This window comes from Balaenoptera musculus, chromosome 5, assembly GCF_009873245.2.
Source record: "Balaenoptera musculus isolate JJ_BM4_2016_0621 chromosome 5, mBalMus1.pri.v3, whole genome shotgun sequence".
In the NCBI taxonomy this organism is placed as follows: Eukaryota; Metazoa; Chordata; class Mammalia; order Artiodactyla; family Balaenopteridae; genus Balaenoptera; species Balaenoptera musculus.
The window spans coordinates 138422267-138435409 of record NC_045789.1 but is presented as its reverse complement, the minus strand read 5'-3'; the positions used below and the strand labels follow the sequence as shown (position 1 = coordinate 138435409).

Below are 13143 nucleotides of genomic sequence, written 5' to 3'. Positions count from 1 at the left end.
GCCTCAGAGCAGCACCCAGGGGGCTTGTTCCAAGGGCCAAGTCTGTGCTCCAGCCCACTGTCGGACCAGATGGCTGGGCATCCTAGGAATTAGGGTCCTGGGCTCTTGTGTTTTTGCAGCCTCCCCAGTAGCCTCCCTGGACACCAAGGGCAGGACTTGAGTTAGCTGATAATACGTTAACAGATGTTGGGTGGGTGGACGGTAAGTGAGAAGGCATCCACCACCCAGATGGATCCCTCAGCCAGTGTTTCTTAGCTTCTCCCCCACTCTCCTCCTTCTCCTCCTCCTCCTCCTTTTCCTCTGCCTTTGTACATATGGTGGGCAGTGAGGGCAGAGGCCGACCTGGAGTGGATTCAAGAGGAGATGGGAGGGCAGACCCCAGTCTGATGAATGGAGGGCCTTCCACAGAAGGCTCACGTGGGCTCTCCAGCAGTGTCAGTCAGTGTCATGGAAGATACAGAACTGTTTGCTTGGATGAAAAGACGTAAGAGTGCATGACAAACAGGTACAGTTTTATGAACCTTGATTACATTCTGGATCTGGCGGATGAAACCACTAGAAAGGACATTATTGGGTCAACAAGCTACATTTGAGTGTGAGCTCTACATAACCTGTTGCTTTTGGTTATGAGTAGCTCTTAGGGGACACAGTTGCTGAGGTATTTAAGGGTGCAGTCTCTTGACCTGCAGATTACTCTCAAATGGCACAGCCCTCCAAATTGCGTGTGTGTACAGTGTTCATGAGTGTCGAGTGTGTGTAGGGTATGTGTGTAGGTGTGGAGGACGTGCATGTGTGTGGAGTGCGTGCCTGAGCACAAAGGTGGTGACTTACTAGTAGTTGAATCTAGGTGAAGAGTAGGTCGCTGTTAATTGAATTATTCTTTCAGCTTTTATATCAGCTTGAAAGTTTTCAAAATAAAAGTTAAGGAAAAAAGATGACGGAAGAGGGACATTTAGAGAGCAGCTGTACACAGCGGTTAGGAGGAGGTTCGCTCTGGAGGGAAATAGAGACATGGGAAATGGGGACATGAGAGAGTTTCTAGATGAGAGAACGAATGGCATGGGTGACCCTTACAGAAGAGAGCGTTATCCTAGAGTCGGCAAGAGCAGATGGGATCTAAGGGACAGACACTGGCTTCATGATATTGATTTATTTTTTGCCAGCTTTTTATAGTTCAACTTACATTTTCCTGACTTCTCTCCGTATGTTAGCAGCTATGGGAAACTCACTGATTCTGGGTTCTCAGCTCAGTCATTACTTCCTCAGGGAAGCCTTCCTGACTTCTCTTTGATTGGTGAAGTCTCACTATCTGCTCTTACCCCAACCTTTGCCTCTTTTTTGTGGCATGTGTTGAGACTGTAATTTGACATTTATTTGTGTGATAATTTGGTTAATATCTCTCCCTCTAGATCATAATACTCACAAGGGCCCTCATTGTGTTCCCAGCACTAACATGAGTTAGTGATTTAATTACTCTGATAATAGAAATAATAATAATGTATTGGTAAAGACCTCATATATAGATCACTAGCACTTATATAGCATTAAGTGCCAGATATTGTTCTGTGGGCTTTCCACTATGATAAGTTATTAAAATCTCTTGAAATGCATGTATATTATAGACAAGGAAACTTCTTTTCCCAGAGAAGTTAAATAACTTGCCCACTATCACACATTAACAGACATGTGTGCATGCATGATCCCCCAACTCGATTATTTTCACCTATTACAGCTGAAACTGTCATATAAGTGTGGGTTTATTTCTAGGCTCTCTATTTTCTGTTCCATTGATCTCTGTGTCTGGTTTTATGTCAACACCATACTGCTTTGATTACTGTGGCTTTGTAGTGTAGTTTGAAATCAGGGAGCGTGATACCTCCAGTTTTGTTCTTTTTTCTCAAGATTGCTTTTGGCTGTTCGGAGTCTTTTGTGGTTCCATGCAAATTTTAGAATTTTTTGTTCAAGTTCTGTGAAAAATGCCATTGGAATTTGGATGGGGATTGCATTGAGTCTGTAGATTGCTTTGTGTGGTATGAACATTTTAACAATATTAATTCTTCGAATCCATGAGCATGGAATATCTTTCCATTTATTTTTGTCTTCTTTAGCTTCTTTCATCAGTGTCTTTCAGTGTATAATTCTTTCACCTCCTTGGTTAAATTTATTACTAGGGATTTTATTATTTTGATGCAATTGTAAATGGGATTATTTCCTTAATTTCTCTTTCTGATAGTTTGTTATTTGTGTGTAGAAATACAACAGATTTCTGTATATTGATTTTGTATCCTGCAATTTTACTGAATTCATTGATTACTTCTAACAGGTTTTTAGTGGACTCCTTAGGGTTTTCTATGTATAGTATCATGTCATCTGTAAGTAGTGAAAATTATACTTCTTTCTGACTTGAATGCCTGTTATTTCTTTTTCTTGCCTAATTACTTTGGCTAGAACTTCCAATACTATGTTGAATAAAAGTGGCGAGAGTAGGAATCCTTGTCTTGTTCCTGATCTTAAAGGAAGAGCTTTCAGCTCTTCACCATTGAGTATGATGTTAGCTGTGGGCTTGTCATATATGGCCTTTATTATGTTGAGGTACGTTCTCTCTGTACCCATTTTATTGAGAGTTTTTATCATAAATAGATGTTGAAGTTTGTCAAATGCTTCTGCATCCGTTGAGATGATCATATATTTTTTATTCTTCATTTTGTTAACATGATGTATTTTATCGATTGACTTATGGATGCTGAACTATCCTTACATCCAGGGAATAAATCCCACTTATCATGGTATATGATCCTTTTAATGTACTGTTGAATTCAGTTTGCTAATATCTTGTTGAGGATTTTTGCATCTGTGTTCATCAAGGATATTGCCCTGTGATTTTCTTTTTTTGTGGTGTCCTTGTCTGGTTTTGATGATGAGTATCTCTATTTCCAAAAGATAATAAAAATGAATTACTAGAAGTTTGGAATACAAAGCACAAGTCATTATTTTCTGTCTGTGTACTCAGCAGATACAGAGCTGCTCTATCAGTCGTTACAGAGGTTCTGTATGCAGCTCAGCTCTCAGATGCTGGCTCTCAGATGAGCACGGGCTCCCAGGCCACACTTCCTGGAAGTACCCATGGTTGCCACAGTCGGGTCTGCTCTTGTCTGCTTCTTATTTGGGGGATTAAATCATCATAGTCTTATGATTTGCTTTCTACCTGTCCTACCTTTTGGTGGACGGTTAGGGTCCTGCATACGCAGTCATCTTTTATTTGGGAAGTTCATTTGCTATCAGTAGCTGGCAGTGTCTGTCCTGAGGTCTTGGGGGCTTGCCCTCCTACAAACTGGGACTAAATTTGGGTTGACGTTGGACCTTCTTTGTGTCCACTGCTAATATTTGAACTGCAAATTCTCCCCTTCTCTTTCAGAGGCTTTTTCCCCTATAGCTATACTATTACAAAACACAGAATTACAGCTTGAATGTAAGTCATGTTGGGGCTGGCAGGAGGGCTGACTGAGAAAGGAAAGGTTTTTGTTTGTTAGTTTTTAATTGACATATAATTTATAGTACAGTAGAATGTCCTCTTTTGTACCCGATATAGTCAGGTCACCACCACCACAATCAAGAGTTAGACCAGTATCATCACTTCGGAGAATTCCCTCCTGTCCCTGTGCCGCCACCCCCTCCCCCTGCCCCTCCCTCGGTAACCACTGATCCACGTTCTGTCGTGATAGAATTTTTTATAACAGTTCTCTTCTAAATCCTGAGGCATTAACAGGAAGAGTTGACACATTTCAGAATATTCTAGTCCTGGTGTCATCTTCGTCTCCACTAAGCCTTAGCAGAGACTTGTAGGCTCTTGGCCGCCGAGGCGAGGGGATTGTCTTACCCTCAAGTCAGAGGGCTGTTTGTGAGCGTGGCAACTACTGTGTTTTCAGAGTTGTGGCCCGTACTGAGAGTCCCAAGGTTTGTAATCACCATCTCCTTAGAAAGAAAAAAGACAAGGTGAGAAGAAGTAAAGATGAAGTGAAATAACCTTCACTAGTGGGGAATTAATTTGGCAGAAATGCTTTTAAACCGGGTTTCCATAATAGCACAGACACTGTGGGCATGCTTAGGGTTGTAACTTTTCGTTGGTAATTGAAGAGTAAAGTATGGAAATACAAAGGTTTTTCTTCTGTCACTTGACGGCTTTCATAGCAAGCTAAAACCACGAATTTCAAAAGCAATAGCTCTGCCATCAGACATAGCCAGTGAGATAAGAGCGCTGATTGAATGTGCAACTTCGTGGTGGATTTTGCCTTTCAGTCAAGCATTTTAATTTTCTGCCTGTTAGATCCTCTGTTTATTTTAGTTTTCCATATGTGCTTTATCATAGCTCAGAAAGAGATCACTAAGAGTAGATCTTACACATTAAAGTAACTGTCTGCTTTAGAACTGGGACTAAACGACAGTCATCTTCAGTGTTTTGAAAATAAGCCGGCTGTCATCTCAGAAACGCTGTCAGAGCTTCTGTTGCTCCTTCTAGAAGACGCAGTCTGTCCAGCACGAAGTCACTTAGTCCCCAGATGTCTGGAGAGGACGAGGATTCTGATGTGGCTTCCAAACTGGGAATGTGCAATAGAGAAATAGTACGAAGAGGAGCTCTCATTCTCTTCTGCGATTATGTCGTAAGTTTGAAATTGCGAGGAGGGGCGGGTTGGGGGCTGGAAAACACCTCGTGCGGATGATGCTTCTACAGACTGACTTCCACCGTCCGTCACTCCACCAGAATGAAAAACTAAAATTAAAGTTGAATCCTGCTCCCAAGTATAATTGGAAATCAGGCTTGGCGTCCAGCCCTGGGAGTTTAAGTTTGTCTGTAAGAGATTCAGTGGGCAGTCACTTGCTCTGCACCACTCGCAGTGCTGGGCACCTTTGTTGTTTTGAGGGACACCATGGAGTAACAATAATAATAAAAAGTTACAAGTTTGACTGAGTGAGGTTCTAGTTAAAAATTTTTTTTTTAATTAATTTATTTATTTATTTATGGCTGTGTTAGGTCTTCGTTTCTGTGCGAGGGCTTTTCTCTAGTTGTGGCGAGCGGGGGCCACTCCTCATCGCGGTGCGCGGGCCTCTCACTATCGCGGCCTCTCTTGTTGCGGAGCACAGGCTCCAGACGCGCAGGCTCAGTAATTGTGGCTCACGGGCCCAGTTGCTCTGCGGCATGTGGGATCTTCCCAGACTAGGGCTCGAACCCGTGTCCCCTGCATTAGCAGGCAGATTCTCAACCACTGCGCCACCAGGGAAGCCCCTAAAAAATTTTTTTAATCTGTGGAAAAGGTGTTAGAATGTTAATTGCTGCATTTTTAGATTCCTGTTTGAATGACATTCTTTTAAAAAATAACTTTTGTGGAATTTTTGACCATAAAACTAACATCTCTTGTTTAATACAAAAAATTTACAAAAACCAAATAAGTAAACAGAAGAAAATAAAATCTGTAATCGTATTACTCAGAGAGAACTCGTTGTTCCACTCTCACTGGGATCTGATACCTTTTCCAGGCTGATAGAAAGTGCTGCCTTCCTTTGGTGCAGACATGGTGCCATGAAGGCCGCTGTCACTCAGCAGCGCATCGGAAAAGGAGTAGACTCCTTCCCCTCAGGGGCTTGTTGAGATCTTTTTTTGCCATGATAGCAATTTGTTAATACTCATGTTTTGTTTTACATTCTTTTTTTTTTGTCAATTTATTTATTTTTGGCTGCGTTGGGTTTTCATTGCTGCGTGTGGGCTTTCTCTAGTTGCGGTGAGCGGGAGCTACTCTTCGTTGTGGAGTGCGGCTTCTCATTGCGGTGGCTTCTCTTGTTGCGGAGCACGGGCTCTAGGCACGCAGGCTTCAGTAGTTGTGGCACGCAGGCTCAGTAGTTGTGGCTCACGGGCTTAGTTGCTCCACGGCATGTGGGATCTTCCCAGGCCCAGGCTTGAACCCGTGTTCCCTGCATTGGCAGGCGGATTCTTAACCACTGCACCACCAGGGAAGCCCCTTGCTTTACATTCTTGATGTTGAAATAGTTTTTCTATCTTGTTCCACTTTTGAGAAATAATTTGATATAGTTATATAATGCTGTTTTCACAGAAAAGTAAGAAAAATATTTATTTTATAAGTTAATACTATCAAATTATCCCACAGGAAAAGTATTAAGCATTAACCATATGCCAAAAAATTTATCTCGTTTTATAATTTCTGCCTAGGGTCATGAATTACATTGAAAAGGCAACATATGTATGGGGTTGGCCAAAAGGTTTGTTCGGCTTTAAGTAAAAATAAAAGACATTTTTCATTTTCACCAAGAACTTTTTTTAAAAAATATTTATTTATTTAGGCTGCACCAGGTCTCAGTTGCGGCATGCAGGATCTTTTAGTTGTGGCACGCAGGCTCTTAGTTGTGGCTTGCAAACTCTTAGTTGCAGCATGTGGGATCTAGTTCCCCAACCAGGGATCGAACCCGGTCCCCCTGCATTGGGAGCACGGACCGACCCCCACTGGACCACCAGGGAAGTCCCACCAAGAACTTTAGTGAACAACGTATTCATTAACCGAACAAACTTTTTGGCCAACCCAAAATTTAAAACTGTATTTTTCTCATTTCCTTATAAATCTTACATGAAATTTCTTCCCTTAAGATCCATTTGATCTGTGGGAACTATTCATATTTTGGATTCAGGAATTCTATCAAAACTGTGACAGTTACAGTAAATTCTTTTTTTTCCACTGACCTGTCACAAAATTGGAGCGAGGGTAACTGGAGAATTCCCGTCGGGAGGCCGGACTGAGGCCTGGGCGAGGCAGGGCTTGCCCTGGACGGGAGGGCCACCTGCTCTCATGTCTCAGCTCGGGCCAGTCACGCCATTCCCGCTGCCCTCGGGAGGCACCGGGCTCTCTGGTGCCCCAGACCCCCCGCGGCCCTGGGCCACGCTCCTCTCCTGTGTCCCTGAGCTGTGCCGCTGGGGCGCACTTCCCTGGGGCCTGACTTTGGACAGCTCGGCACGGTGCACAGTTGCGGGTGCCGGCTCTGTAAAGTGTGTTGTCACCTCGTCAGTTATGGTGCTCAAACACTAAATACGTTCAGTGAGGATTATAATTCGGAGTTGGTTTTCTCCTTCCTACCACTTCTGGCCTTTTCTGTGGCGCTGGTGTCTGCTCTTGCCTTGTCCACTAGAAGATGGCCTTTCATTGTTGTCTTGTCCTCAGTGCCAGAACCTGCACGATTCAGAGCACTTAACATGGCTCATCGTCAACCACATTCAGGATCTGATCAGCCTGTCCCACGAGCCTCCCGTGCAGGACTTCATCAGTGCTGTCCACCGGAATTCCGCGGCCAGTGGCCTTTTCATCCAGGCAATTCAGTCTCGTTGTGAAAATCTTTCCACTGTAAGTCTCCCTGGTGCCAGCTGTCGCCAGTTTTCTCTGCCTTAAAAATGGAGGGTTGGCATTTTTAAACTGCTCTTTCCAGTGGGCAAAACCCTCTGCTGTCATGTCTCTCCTTCTCTCAAACCGCAGCCCACCACGCTGAAGAAAACCCTCCAGTGCCTGGAAGGGATCCACCTGAGCCAGTCGGGTGCCGTGCTGACGCTGTACGTGGACAAGCTGTTGTGTACTCCATTCCGTGTGCTGGCTCACATGGTCGACACCCTTGCTTGTCGCCGGGTGGAGATGCTTCTGGCTGCAAATTTACAGGTACTGGGAGAAAACACGGCTGTCGTGTTTTACTGAAAACCTGGTAGGGCAGGCGGAACACTTGGCTGGCTCCTCCTCCACGGGCATGGTCTTCACGTGGCCACCAAGGGGGGCGTGCAGCACGGATGAACTGGTCACTCCTTGTGCGTCCGCTACGGGCGCTTCCTGTACTCCTAGTCCGCCTTTGCTACCAGAGCCGCACGTGCCCCTTATCTTCTGGAAATGAGCACCGGTGGCTTTGACTCTTGTGCGCTGCAGCCCCACTGACGTGTTCTTGTCTGCTTTAGAACAGCACGGCCCAGCTGCCGGCGGAAGAGCTAAGCAGGATCCAGGAGCACCTGCAGAGCAGCGGGTTAGCGCAGAGGTAACGCCGGGGCCAGGTGCTCCTTGCTTTTTGAGTGTAAAGACTAGGGTTTGTGAGGGCGCAGACTCGCAGGTTGAGAGGCTGGCGTGCCGTATTGGTGGGTTCACCGCAGGAGGGCCTTGAGAGAGCCTTCCGAAATGAACACAGTCGGATCTCAACGTGTACACAGTGAGGAACAGCTGGCAGTGTCAGCTCTGCCACGATAATGCGCCGTGGCTGTGTGAGGGTGGCGGGTGTTCCTGTGGCCTCCACTCACCATCTGCGATGAGTCATCGATCAGCTCTGTCTTAGCAAAAATCAAAGCCTGTGATCTAATTGCTAAATAAGACCTGGCAGAGCTGAGAGACGTTACCTAGTTCTCGGCGAGAATTGTTTCTACATCTTGTCAACATTTTGTCTCTCTGTGGCTGTTTATCACCTAATTTTGTTTGCAAAGTCTTTTTGAGGCCTTTACCAGAAATCCTGATGTCTGTTACATGAGTGTATTTCTGTGACTGCAAAATAAATGAAGAGAAGCCTTTATCTTCTCTCCTCCACAGCAGGGAAAACGTGTGTGAGAGAGGATCTGGTTACTGTACTGTGACTTCAGTGTTAAGAGTAGCTGTTGCTGGTTTCTTTAATCGAGAAGGGGTAGGACTTGGGCAGTACGAGGCTTTAGGTGACTTGTCTGTATGCTGGGTGACTTACGTTGTAATTTGCATCATGAAGTTGTTGTTCTCGTAGCAGGTGGTGAGAGGTGACACTATCCCTATTTTCGACCCTAGGCTTAGTATTCAGGCAGACGAGGAGGGGTAAAAATATTTTGTGCCAGATGAGGTGATTCTTCTATGAAATGAATGTAAATTGGTGTAGACTGTATATTGTGGGGAGGTAAAGTAGGAGATTTTGTGCACTGGGATCTTAGGTGGTCCGTTTTGTGTTTATAAAGAGTGCCTGTATTAGCTATTAGGCCATGTATTGCCTGCTGCAGTGTTTGAGTATAAATGAAATTTCTGAAAAATACTTATGGGGCATAAACTGTGGTTGTTACCAGTAAACTGGGGCCTGAACTTGCGTCATGACTTGAGTGTCGGTGAGAAATAGCTCTGAACAGAAAGCTTCAAACATGTCGCCTCGCTGTAAGAAGCCACCGTTGCTCCCTCCCGTGCAGCTGTGCCCTAACCCGTGTGTGATTGGATTCCAGACACCAAAGGCTCTACTCCCTGCTGGACAGGCTTCGTCTCGCCACCGCACCGGCGTCGCGTGGCCCCGCTCCTTTGGTCACGCCCCACCCGCTGGACGGGGATGGGCCCCTGGCACTGGAGACAGTGAGTCCTGACAAAGTAAGTGTCCAGCACGTCTGGGTGTGACGCACAGGGCCCCCTCGGGGCACTGAGTGCCTCTGCAGCGGGTGGCTCAGGCGGCAGGACGTCCTGGCGCTCAGCATGGCCCCTGAGGGCTCTCGACCTGCCCTGTTTCTTGCCAGCAATGGGCACAGTCACATCAGCGACAGGACCCATGAGGTCCAGCCTGGGTCTTTAGCAGGGGGCGTGGGGTGAGAAAGGAAGTGCTGACTTGGGTCATTAGTAGGGGGCTGAGGGTCATGGTGATTAATGGAGAATCAGGAGATGGGTGGCCACGACCTGCCCACCTGGCCTGTCTCCCTCTCCTTACGCCTGCTGACCCGCTGCATATTGACCCCACCACCCAGGGGACCTGGTACCTTGTCATCACCCTCCCCGCTCACACTTCAGAGCCGGGGGCCATCTGGGGCCTTGGTGGGGCCTTGGTAGGGCCTTGGTATGCTCCTTGCCTGGAGAGAGTTCATTTTAAATATGAACTTGGAGTCCAAAGTCCAGCAGCCCAGGCGTAGATAGCAGAGTCCGGGCCGCTGTTCTCAGGCATGGTTTGTTCAGCCCCTCCGCTGCACTGGCCCTGGGGAGAGAAGTGCAAAGCAGGCCCCCCAGTAGAAGATGATCAGCACGACGCCCAGCAAGGGGTGGGCAGGGAGGTGGACCCGCTCCCCTCAGTACTTCACTGAGTTTGGGGGACAGTGGAGCGTTCACCAGGTGAGGGGAGAGGGTGCCCAGACAGGTACCAGCAAGTCCAAAGACACAGCCCTCGTGCCAGTTCCCATGGAAAAGGCCCGTGGGGCGCTGAGCAGCCCGCACAGCCGCAGCGTCCAGTTTTGCCAAAGCTGTATTCATGGTCCAGGGAGGCCACTTGCCCTTTGGTCTGGGGCCACAGGACATGAGGGTCAGTAGGAGAAGAAGCAAGGTGTATCCGGTCAAGTTGGAGCCCCTTGAGAGCCTGCCCAGTCGCATCCCGTCATCCGCCTTTTCTCCTCCCCAGGACTGGTACATACGTCTGGTTCAGTCCCAGTGCTGGACGCGGTCAGACTCTGCACTGCTGGAAGGGGCAGAGCTGGTGAATCGGATCCCTCCGGATGACTTGAGCGCGTTCATGATGAACTCGGTACAGTGGAGCCGCGGGACCCTTGGGAACCCTTTCTCTGGTTACTCACACGTGTTTGATTTGTTTCATTGTCACGTGACCTAATTGCCATGTGCGCCACTTACCTTTGTGCCTTAACAGCAGAGACCCTAATCCAAACAGGACAGGATGTCATTTCAGCCACGTTAGAGTCTAAAAGGAGGGGAATTGTGTTTAACTCACCTTTTCGTGCATTTAAAGAAAATAGGTTCCCTTAGGTTATAATGAGTTCTGACTGCTTGTCTCGTGCTCATGAGCAGAAGTACTGAGATGGTGCCATGGTGCGTGATTTAAGTGGCCTTTTCACGATGTTATGGGATTTAGTAAGCGCCCCCCTACCTGGAGCGGGGTCCCCTCCCCCACTGTGTGCAGTGAGGCCCCCCGCCCTCACTAGGTGGCACACAGGCCTGCTGGGCGGAGCTGGGCCAGGAGCCCTGGCAGGGCATCCTTGTCCCTGTCCTTAGCTGTTGGACCGGTGCTGTGAGGGGTGGAGCCCCCCTGATGGTGCTGTCCAGCCACAGCCTTGGCAGGTTCCTTCTCAGACCTCCTGGGACCAGCAGCCGATAAACCTTCAGGTGTTAATAGTGCTGCCTGGAAATATGCCACGTGGGAGTGAAGCAGGGATGTGGGGGATGGCAAGGACCGGCAGGTGTGGCGTAGAGAGCCTCAGGGTGCAGCCACATGTTCCCAAGCACTGACCCTCCCTCAGTTTGAAAGTAAGAGCTACATGGGGAGAACAGGAGAATTGGCCCAAAACCAGTTTGCCAAACTCATTTTAAGAGCCATTCAGTGAAAGCTGATTTGCTGATAAGTGATAAATTTGCTTAATAACCAACTGAATTTTCCAAATTTGCTCATTAGACTTCTAACAGCATTAAAGAAAGGCTCAGCTGCAACGGCTAGGGGTCGATTTTGGTCGCTGACGATGACATGTGCTTTTCTGAATATTAACTAAATTAAGATTGGCCAAAAAGATCCTTAAATGGCTTTAAAAAGTTGGCAAAGCACAGTACAAATTGAAACAGTATCGTATGAAATGCTGTTTTTCCAATCAAACTTGTGGCATTTATACGACTGCTTTGATTTATTTCAGCTGCTTTTGAACATAACTTGTCTTTTTCAAACGTTGAGATGTTTGGTGTTTCACTGTTTCTTGGATGGCACATCAGCTTGATTTTGTATCTTCATCAATTAAAATTTCATCGTATTAAATTTTTGATTTCAAATAAATCTGAAGACATAAAAGAAATTTCTTTAAAATTAAAGTACCCAAAAGAGACCAGAAATATACTTCACTGATCATATGTTAAATGGAGATGTTCATTTATTTGTAACAGAAGTAGAATAAGGTATTCTTTCAAATGTTTTGGGTGGCTACTAATCTGTTATCTCAGAAATGTTTGCATTCTCCTCTGCTGTGTTTCTCTTGCCCGACTGAAAGCTGGTAATCGTCACTGTTGAACCTTTAATGCCCCGATTCAGGAGTTCAACCTGAGCCTGCTAGCCCCGTGCTTGGGCCTGGGCGTGCGTGAGATCTGTGGGGGCCAGAAGAGCCCCCTTTTTGCAGCAGCTCGCACGGCAACTCTAGACCGCGTGACCAGCGTGGTTCAGCGGCTGCCCGCCGTCCACCACGTGTTCCAGCCGCGCCTGCCTGCAGAGCCCGCCGCCTACTGGAGCAAGTTGGGTGATCTCTTTGGTAATTAACATCAAAGTCCCCTTAGTTTTAAAAAACGCTGCAGAGCCAGTGCCATGCTCTGTACCGAGTGAAAATACAGCCCACACTGTCGATCTGATACACCAAAGGCACTTACAGAGACCACCGAGAACCTGCACTGGGGCCCCGGCTCTGCGTGTCTTTTGGTGTGTTTGCTGCTTGGCCGTTCCTTGACATGGCCTGGGCTCGGGGCCTGCGAGGAACGCAGGCTCAGCCTCGGGAATGTGGGTCCTGGTCTCGCAGGGTGATGGGTTGTGTGCCCGTGTGCTTCCGCGAGCCATGTCTTTAGTCCCCATCAGATTCTCGGTGGGGGGCCCAACTGCCAGTCTTTCAAAGGTCAGAGCCTCTGCTGAAGGCTCTTGCCCCCATGGAGGCCTTCTGTTTCAGGGGATGCCGTGCTGTATCGGACCCTGACCACTCTGGCCCGGGCCCTGGCCCAGTACCTGCTGGTGTTCTCCAAACTGCCCGGCCACTTGCACCTTCCTCCTGAGAAGGAGAGGGACACCGTGAAGTTTGTGGTCATGACCCTCGAGGTAAGAGGCAGCTTGGGAACTTGGCGCTCAGTGCAGAGGGAAGAAGCTCCTCCATCTGAAAATGCAGAGCTGTGTGCAGCCCGGCGCCCGCGGCCTGTCCTTCCAGCAGTGACCGCTGTCACATGTCACATCCGTCCCCTGCTTTGCCGAGCTCCGTCACGCCCCTTATTGCTCCATTCCCCACGGTTGCCTTGTGAGGTTGACAACACAGCCCTTCTTGTCTCTGCCTCAGGGCAGGGGAGGGGGGCACTCTGAAGAGTCAGGTCTGGGACCTGGGCTCCCGCCCAGGGTCTCCCGAGCCTAGCATGGGGAGTCATCATGCACTTATATGTGAATCTTGTTTCCTTGATGCTG

General features: G+C 47.6%; 1 protein-coding gene across 5 annotated transcripts in view; it reads left to right on the top strand.

The window, feature by feature from the left end:
* HTT (huntingtin) overlaps nucleotides 1–13143 on the top strand; it is a 138554-nt gene that overhangs the window by 105618 nt on the left and 19793 nt on the right. For all 5 annotated transcript variants that reach the window (XM_036852124.1, XM_036852125.1, XM_036852123.1 and 2 more), the window contains 8 exons: nucleotides 4517–4658; nucleotides 7221–7400; nucleotides 7530–7706; nucleotides 7994–8070; nucleotides 9254–9392; nucleotides 10402–10524; nucleotides 12025–12238; nucleotides 12644–12789. In XM_036852124.1, coding sequence (XP_036708019.1) covers nucleotides 4517–4658; nucleotides 7221–7400; nucleotides 7530–7706; nucleotides 7994–8070; nucleotides 9254–9392; nucleotides 10402–10524; nucleotides 12025–12238; nucleotides 12644–12789 — 1198 coding nt within the window. The remainder of the gene's footprint in view (nucleotides 1–4516; nucleotides 4659–7220; nucleotides 7401–7529; nucleotides 7707–7993; nucleotides 8071–9253; nucleotides 9393–10401; nucleotides 10525–12024; nucleotides 12239–12643; nucleotides 12790–13143) is intronic.